Source organism: Protopterus annectens, chromosome 1.part2 (genome assembly GCF_019279795.1).
Source record: "Protopterus annectens isolate FY-2018-M chromosome 1.part2, PAN1.0, whole genome shotgun sequence".
Lineage (NCBI taxonomy): Eukaryota > Metazoa > Chordata > Ceratodontiformes > Protopteridae > Protopterus > Protopterus annectens.
The window spans coordinates 965,381,670-965,391,374 of NC_056727.1; the positions used below are offsets into that span (position 1 = coordinate 965,381,670).

Below are 9,705 nucleotides of genomic sequence, written 5' to 3' on the forward strand. Positions count from 1 at the left end.
TCCTTTATCACCCTTACTTGCTGCACATCTTTCCCAGCTCTGTCCCTCTGTCTAGGCAATCAGTACAGGTCCTTTTCTCCCTCTTTAGTGTCCAATCTCTCATACAACTCTCCATACGCCTTATCCTTAGCTTTCACCACCTCTCTCTTTGCCATACGCCTCATCTCCTTATACTCATGTCTACTTTCTTCACCTCTTTGACAATCCCACTTCTTCTTCGCCAGCTTCTTCCTCTGTATACTCTCCTGTACTTCCTCATTCCACCACCAGGCCTCCTTGTCCTCCTTCCTCTGTCCAGATGTCACACCAAGCACCTTTCTAGCAGTCTCCCTTACTAGTTCTGCTGTAGTTACCTAGCTATTCATTGGTGTCTAGGTCTGACCCAGAAATCCCCAGTGAATTTAATATTTAAAGTTCTACAGAGAAAGGTCACAAGGCAGAACCCTGTCATTTTGGTTAACTCCAATTATTGTCCATGCTGGTGACAACTTATTTCTTATTTTATTTGGTATGGTTATTACTAAATTGATCTTTCTGTGCTGGGAACAAATGCTATGTCAGTGTTTGGTATATTTACTCAAGTGATACCTTGCACTTATGTCCTTTCCTATGGTATTTAACAACACTCTTGCTGCTATGTGTTCCCTTAGCTTTAAGATGTGACACACTTAATACGGTACGTAAAGTGAAAGTATTACAAGATAACATGTTTGCAGTGTCAGCATTATTTCACTGAAGAGAAATGCCTGTCTCATACAGCAGATGCACAGCAACATTGGGGATTTATGTCACTACGGGTTTATTATCATAAAACAAAATAAATATATCCCAGAGTAATTTCATTTAGGACAAGCAGCAGACTGGACTGGGTATACCTCTCAAATAGAGCAAGAAACTTAGACAAAGCCAAAAATATTGGGGGGGGGGGGGCAAAGGCCCAAATTCAGAGATAGATTTTAATGATTGCTCTTGAAAACATTGAGAATTGATATAATAATAGTTTTTGTTTTGGTATGCATTTTCTGAAGAAATGAAGTATGAAACCCATATGTCTGTCATTATTTATTATGTTCAATCTTCAATGATTTGCCAAAAAACACAGTTTTTATGAGGAATAGACCAAAAATATGACACAAAAATCTGGACAGTTGAAAGTTATGAGATTGAGATTTCATAAAAAAAAAATACATGTATAATGTCAGCCTTATGAAATGCTCTGCTGTAAAGTGTCAACTTGCATTCATGTGACACGCCTGGCAGCCTGGACCATTTCCAAGCTGGAACAATATAGCTGGCATTATTGTTTGGCTTCTACAGGGTGCAAGTGCTATGCTACAGCTGGCAGAATGACTGTAATGTAAAGTATAGCTGACAACACAACCATAACTTGTACTGAGAACAGGGAGACATGTGCACTTTCAAGTAACGGACAGTACCAGATCTATTGTTAGTGGCACTGCTATCCACAAGTAAGAGAAAATCACCATTATAATTCTGTAGCATGGGAATCAGTAACAAAACTGGCACGTTTGCCATGAACTGGAAGGACTGTTGTGCTTATTAAAAACACAGCAAATTGCTGGGGTATCAGTTAAGTCTTGATGGTTAAACAGTGTAACAGGAGATATACACTGTAGCAGTTCAGGTTTCAAGAAGCTAACTAAAGCAAAATGCATGTTAAACTGACAGGTAGGTTCACTTCTGAACACAGGAACACTGTCCCTTTAAGGAGGGGCGGGAGGAATGTACTGAATACCTTCATTGTCTCTGCAGTTTTGTTTTTTTTTTGGGATTCCCTAAATGTAAAGGGCTATGTTCAGAAAGAAACAGAAAATGGAGAAATAAGTGTTCAGGCAAACAGACGGAATAATAATGACTGGATGATGTTTGACAAAAGCTGTTTTCTTCTGGAAAATGACTTGACTTAGGGCAGTAATATGTGTGGAAGAGGTAAGTCATCTACATTTTAAATTTTACAGAAGAGTCAACACAAAAGAAGGCTGTGGCAAGTTTTTCAGCATTTCTCCCCTGCCTTGTTCTGTACAGCAGAATACTTGAGTTCAGGACATCTGTAGTTTAAAAATACGAGATACACAATGTAGTTTTGTTTGCAGCAACTGTTAGAAAGAAACCCAAAATGAGAAAGAATCTAACATCTTGCATAGCCTGATTGAAATTTGTTTGTATGGTATATTCATACATGAGTATGCTTGCTAAAACTTAAAAGTTACCTAATAACCTGACAGAAAATACTAAAGCATGACATAGGCGCCACTTTTGGTATTACCTGAAGAGCTCTGTGACTCAGGTGTCTAAAGTCCGATGCTACACCTAAACTAAATGCGTAACTTGTTAAAGCAGAAGTACATGACAACAGTAAACATTTGTCTTACTTATATACTACTTTTTCTTCTACTGTGTCTTTATAGATCAATTTTTGTAAGTCTGAATCTGCCTGATCACTTTCCTGTTTAAGGTTACATAATAAATATTTAATAACCTTCCTTTGCCACACCTAAGTCTAGGTTTTTGTCAGTGTTCTGTACTCAGTACTCACTTTCTTCAGATATTTTTGTTAGAGATGATGAAATGGTTTTGAGAAGAAAATGAGTAGAAATTTAGAAATTGCTTCATAACTATGTTGGCATACTGCTGAACAGAAGGAATGGAAATTATATTCATGTCACATTTAATGCACTTTTTGTACTTAATGTTTAACTTATGAAAATGTGTTAGGGCATACTAAACTGATAAAGATTTCCACATGTAGGTAAAAAAGTGAAAAGAAACAAAACTGTTGAAGTCACAGTACAGGTTACTTTGCTATATTACTGTTTAAAAACAGCTCTCTCAAAGGTTTCAAAGTGATGTGGTTTATACTGCAAAAAGAGAAGTGGTGGTGGAAAAATTAAATTCAAGACAAAGGTCCTGCTCTCACCTATTTTTACATACTGCAGGAGTCTGTGGCTAATACAGGGCCTCTGTAAGGGTGACAAAAGTGAAAGCTAATTTATCTCCGTACTGCTGGGTATGGAAACATAATCTTTCTCTTTCTTTACATAATGATACAAATTTCTCTGCTGAGTAAGCGCAATGCAGAAAGATGTGAGAGATTCATTTCTGTAGACCTGCCTGACAGTTTAGCTCAGAGAGGTAAACGTATGAGCTCTTTCTGAATTTGAATCCTTCCTTCTTCATTTGAGTACTATTTGACTCTGAGGAACTTGCACAACAATGGTCCTGGGTTACTCCTAAAAAACAAGCACCTGTCACGCATGGCCTAACATTTTTAACACATGAATAAAATAAATGAAAAATAAGCCTCACTCATAGTTTTACTACTTCGTACATGCTGATCACATATGTTCAAGTAACAAAGCCGTAATTATATAAATCTCCCTTTGCAGATGTTACAGCATACCTTAGTTTACTTTACTGAATGCAAAAGCATTAATCCCCTCATTTCTGACATTCCTGCATGAATGCCCAGGACCTTTTTCAGGCATTTAGAAATTTGATTTAGAGTTCAGAATTTAAAAACCATGGATTCTTTATTTGTTTGTTTGAATTTGTTCACTGAGATATAGCACTGATCCATGTGAGACAATTTTAGTTGTTGTTCTTCTTCTTTCGGCTTTTCCCGATTAGGGGTCGCCACAGCGGAACTCCAGTCCGCTAATGATTGGCAGTGGATTTTTATGGTGCCGAGGTGCCAGCCCAATGACCAACCTTCAAAGAAGGCATGCCCATTCACGCATGTCTTTGTGAATGCCACTCGACCTGTCTCGGTTACAAACAAGTTAACAGTAATATTTAGTGGAAGTTAACAGTAATATTCAGTGGGGGGTATTATTGGGAAGCCATGGACCACCAGAATCAGTTCTAGGAGATGGTTCTACAAATATGTTATTTTCTGGGATGGTATTACCATACTTAGAATATGGGTTATTTCCAGCAAAAAAATGCTTTGAATTTATAAGTATTAATATCATTAAATATATAGTGTGAGTATTGTGTCATTTTTCTGCTTGAAGAGTTTGCTAAAAGATGAAATAAAGATTGTTTTTTCCTTGTATGTGCACAAATGTTTATCAATATGATATATGTGGTATTTATAATGTACATTTATTATTCCAAAATGTGTATGGTACTTGATTTATACACTTCAGGTCCTTTTCTGAGCAGTTTGGGGTTTTGTGTATGTAATATTTTATATGGCGTTTTATCTGGTTTAACACTGCAGATATTGTGTATGTAATGTTTCATATAGCTTTTCATCTGGTTAAAGACTACATATATCAACTTGTCTGCCCTAGTTTTAAGTACCCATTTTGGTTTGAATAGCATTTTAAATGTAAATTATAACTCATAGAATGGTTACTAAGAAAGGAATGAATTCAAATTTGCTCACTACTTTGCCATATGTGGGTTCTTTCAGTTGACTTAGACCTTTGCAACAGGTGTTTGCAAAGGCACACAGGCATAGCTCTCAACCTCTTAGCACAACAAAGTCTGGACAAAGTCAAAATAATGGGGGGGGGGCAAATTTTAAATATTACTCTTATAAACTTAGACAGTTGCTAGAATAAAAGGTATATTACCATGCAGTCTCTGAATGATATGAAGTTTGAAACTGAAATGCCTGTTATTATTTATTGAATTCAGTCCTTACTAATTTGCCACAAACAAAATTAAAAAATCACAAATTTTATGAAGAACACACCAAAAATATGAGCACAAATATAGACATTCTGCAAAAATCTGGACAGTTGAGCGGTATGCGGACACAGGAGCTAGTTGGACTGTATCTGCACCATTTATTAACATGGCGGCATCTGCTTATGCTGGAAGAACTAAGTGACACTCACCCTTTTTGTTTGTCAGATCTTGATAACTGGATTGTAGATTCAAAAATAAAGAACTGATGTTCCTAGATGGTCTAACAACATGAACATCATACTAGAACTTAAACTTTTGGGTATAACTTCTTAAAGTGATACTGACCTCACATTTTTACATCCCTTCTCATAAGCTGAATAGATTGTATACAACTATATGACTATGCTACACTAGGGCTACCTTATAAAATGCAATTCATATATACATACTGATCATATCAAAATGTTGTATGACATCTCACAGGATGTAAGTAGTTATCAAACCTGTCCCAGAGGCTTCCTATACTCTGGAACAGGCTACCCATCTATGTCGGGCAAAGTTCTTCATTAGCACTCTTCAAGAAAAATCTTGATGAGTGGATGGGAAATAGGAAATACAGCCCGGGGATCACTTCTGTGTCTCTGCTCAACAGTGGCACAGGAAAATAACTTTCTTGGGTGGCGTAAGCCAGGGAACCTTGTTGGCAAGGCTTACATAGGCCCTTGGGCCAATAGCCTAGTACCTACCTATGAACCTATACAATTTGTTTCTCAAATCTAGAACTTCAGTGGTGTTTGGTAGAAATGGTCATAGAACTGGTAAAGCAGACATTTCCGGTAATACAGTGCCATTGTCAACATGATAAGGAAAGGCCATGTTGGAATAATGCCATATTCAGAAAAAAATGGTATGTTCTGTCTCTGGGAGGCATTTGTCATTTCCTGGAGTAGACTCATCAGTTCAAGTAATCTCCCTAACATTTTGCTCCTCTAAAATGAAGACAATCCCAATTTTGAATAGATGCATTGTAAAGTATCTTTGCAAGTGCCTTTCCCTGGTTACTTTAACTAACATAATTTTATGAATAGACTTTATTAATGTTCTCCTTTTCTTTTTGTATGGAAATGCCTACATGATGTACTGTGCATGTTTTTATGTTCAGACCTGCAGACATTTATGTAGTACATCATAAAAATGCTGTTGCTGTTTTAATGCAATTTTAATGCAATCAGGAGTGTAAGTCCACATAGCTCTTTTCTTGCATACTGCTGACATCCTGTGATTTGTTTTTATACTTTTTACATTTTTATGCACTATTTTACCCCACATAGTACTCTTTTTGTGTATCAGAAGGCAAGCGAATCTATTTAAGATGTTTATGTTTCAGTTTCAGTTCTTCATTTATGAGAGTGGAGGAAATGGTGACTGTAACTTTTGAAGGGGCCTATAGATGCAGCGATTGTCCTGAGCTTTTTTTTTTTTTTTTTTTTTTTTTTTTTTGTATGGCCAGACTTTCCATATGGATAATACTGGATTTAGAAAGCATACACTGGTTTCTGTGTCCAAACAACATGCATCTCTTTGAATATTAGAAAAAACAGACTTTTTAAATACTGATTACCTTTTATTGTAGAGTTATACATAACCTTTTAGCTGCTTTGTTAAATTTCATTTACATGTGTTACTTAATCCTGCTCTAAAATCATGCAATACTTAGGTTTAACCAGTGCTGCCTAGACCTCCGGGTCTATAGTGGAACAGCAAAGTTTCAAAACTTTGGGTGTTCTAATATAGACCCATTTTCAGTGAACGCTGAAAATCTCAAAGAAACAGAAAACCAATTTTTTTCCTAGGGAAAGAATTTGGTTGTCCATTTCTGTTGCTTCGGTATTTTCAGCGCTGTGGTAGAAAGTTACAGGTCGGGTTCAGGTAAGTGTGCGATTGTGTAGACGTGAGGGTTAGGGTGGGTTAGGTGAGTTAGGCCGCGGGTCATGTAAGTGTGCAGTTGTGTGGACGTTAGGGCTAGGGCGGGGTAGGTGAGTTAGGGTTAGGGCGCGGGTGAGGTGACTGTGCGATAGTAATGAACCTTAGGGTTAGGGTTTAGGTTAAGGTAAGTGGATAGTTAGTGGTGTATGTAGAGTTTAGTGTAGGGTTAGGTGTAAGAGTTTAGATGTTATGTGTGTGGATTGCTGTTTGTTTGGTGTGCTTGTGTTGTGTGTATGTGTTTTGGAACAGCAAATTTTTTCCCTAGGAAAAAAATCGCTGCTCTGTATGTTTGATGTTTTAAATTTTCGATTAATAGGGTTTGATATTAGAACACAAAGTTTTGAAACTTCGGTGTTCTAATGTAGACCCTAGACCTCCATATCAGGTATAACAATAAAAAAACACAAGAACCAGTCTTGGTGAGTGTGCACCATTTATTATCATGGCAGCAAACTGCTGAAGGAGAAATCATGTGACACCTAATATGCAGGTTAGCCTTATGGGTATTGCCCCTTACAAATAGAACTCTCACTTTATACAGCCCGTGACTGATTGCACTTCTTCAGCTTTTTCAGAACTAATGTCTAATTTGCATTATTGGACATGATTGTATTTCAAGTCAAGTGTAGGAGACTCATTTAAAGGAAAGAACAGACAGATGTTTTCAACAGACAGTTATGAAGGATTTATAATTAAACTGCAGACAAAGTTAGGATGTGATTCAGAAATGCTGTTCACACTGTATAGAGCTAGTGCACTAAGCATTTAAAAAGTATTTGTAAGATACATAGAGAAGGACCTGCACCATACAACAGCTGCTATTTCAGAATGCTTCAGTAACTCTGACCTTACAGATTCATAGATTTATATATAATTAACGAAGTTGTTCCATCGAAACCAGCCCCGATTATTGGTTCCCAAGACTCCCTTTTTACTATTCCATTAGGGCAAGGAAGCCCTAACCAACGAGAAAATGCCAGTACTACAGGAGCATTTGCTGTTACACAAGCAGGTTCTTCCATTTCTTTGGGGTTACAGCAAAGGAGGACCCAGAAGGAGCAGAACCCTTGTTTGTTCAGTGATGCCATCCAAATGTCGAATTTATCAGAATGGATTAACAGGGACAGTATGGGCTTTGTTTATAATGGCAACCATCAGAAAACCCAAGGGACTGTTGACTTTATGTTTAAAAATCTTGAAAAAGAATGTCTCAAGTTGAAAAAGATTCAAATTGAATACCAATACTTGAGAGAATGTCTTAGGCGCGAACAAGGGCCTAAAGGAATTCGATATTGGCGTTTTCCTAATGGCTTAACTTTCAACAGTGATTTACATAAATATCTGGTTGTTTTATTCAATCGCCAGGGATGTGAATTGTTACAATTGCTGGTTAATGACAATGAGAAAAAAATTCTTGTTTTACAGGATGTTGTGAAATTTAGATGATAGTATTAAGAATGATGTTAATTTTTCTAACAAGCTCAATGAATACAATACTATTTTTGTAAATATTGACAAGGTTATGGACAAAATTAAAGAAAAGAAGAATAAGAAATTGTTAAGGGATGCTAAAGATTACGAAAGTGGTTTAGCTTATTCCTTAAGTGTAAATGGTCATGTCAACAATGGCACCACTAACTCTAACAACAATAATGATGTTTTTATTGATGAGGGTATGGTTGAATCTGAGTATCAAGGTGACAATAACCCCGATCCCATCCCTTTAGGTCCACCCCTGAGAAGGTCAGAGAGAATTCGGCAGCAAAATTGCCAGTTCAGGAGGCCTTCGAACATGATATACCAGGGCAAACAACATTCTCATCCTCCACAGTACCAACAAGGGGGTGGGAGAGGGAGGGGGAGACAGGAGAACTGGCACTGAATACCAGTTTGTCACCTGATAGTACGAATGGCAAAGTGGAAATCATTGAAAATAACCATCATGACTTCAAAATTTACAATTTGATCAGTACTCTGGTTACTAAAGAATGGGCCACCCTCTTTCAAAAGGGCCTTCATTTTGTGCCTTTGAGGAAATTTAATTTAGAAAAAACATTGCTTGACTTAATGCTGTTTACTAGGAAATTGAATTTAAATGTGACTCTGGGGGACGTCAATCAGGTACACAATGCTGCTGAGACATGTAGAAAAGCCAGTGTAGCAAATCCCCCTTTTTGTCCTTCAATTCAGCTGTTTCAAAGTATATACTCGAATGACATCAGAGACCTCACTAGGAAAAAATCTTGCACCATACCACATAACCTTACTCAGAAGGAAACCTCCTAATAGTATATCAACCAACAAAACCATCTGGGTCATGAAACCAGACAAGGGAGGAGAATTAGTAGTTTTGGACCAAGAGAGATACTCTGACAGTATGTTAAGTCACTTATTGGGGGAAGGGTACCAGCAGGTTTCCCGGAATGAACTCAATATTGCATACAGTCATGTTGATATGATCCTCATGGATTTACTTTTGAACAACCAAATTTCAGAAGTAGAATTCAACTACTGTACACAAAAGCACCCAAGGATTCCCACTGTTTTCGGGATCCCTAAGATCCACAACAATATCTCGCACCCACCCTTAAGACCAATTGCAGATGCAAAAGGATCTAAGACTCTTCCAATAGCTAAGTTCTTAGACATACAGTTAAAGAACTGTTCTTTCTCATATATCATCAGGGACTCTGGGATTGTCTCAAAAAAGAAAACAAGAATACTTTAGCAATGACATTTTTCTACTATAGACATGAAGGATTTATTTAATGTAATACCTCACACAGAAGGAGTGGATATTTTTTATGTCCGCATACCAATTTTTCACATACCAAAATTTTGACTCTGAGAACTTTGATGGAATTTTTTTGGAGAATAGTTTTGTAATCTATGAGGGTCAGTTGTTCAAACAGAGTACAGGTGTGGCTATGGGTGTAGCCTGTGCCCCACTTTTTGTGAACATAGTCCTGACTCAGTGGGAACTTTCCATAATTTTTCCATATACAGGGATGTCATGGTGTAAGTTTTATGGACGTTACCTTGATGCCATCCTGATTTTTT

At 37.2% G+C, this 9,705-nt stretch overlaps 1 protein-coding gene across 2 annotated transcripts in view; it reads left to right on the forward strand.

The window, feature by feature from the left end:
• Positions 1 to 1,600: 1,600 nt before the first annotated feature.
• The window catches only part of TMEM54 (transmembrane protein 54), a 409,347-nt gene continuing 401,242 nt past the window's right edge, over positions 1,601 to 9,705 (forward strand). Inside the window, exon 1 of one of the 2 annotated variants that reach the window (XM_044059925.1) lies at positions 1,601 to 1,689. In XM_044059925.1, coding sequence (XP_043915860.1) covers positions 1,671 to 1,689 — 19 coding nt within the window. In that variant the 5' untranslated portion in view covers positions 1,601 to 1,670. Of the gene's footprint in view, positions 1,690 to 1,764; positions 1,951 to 9,705 lie in introns of those variants that run through there. The other variant, XM_044059926.1, reaches the window with a different exon arrangement.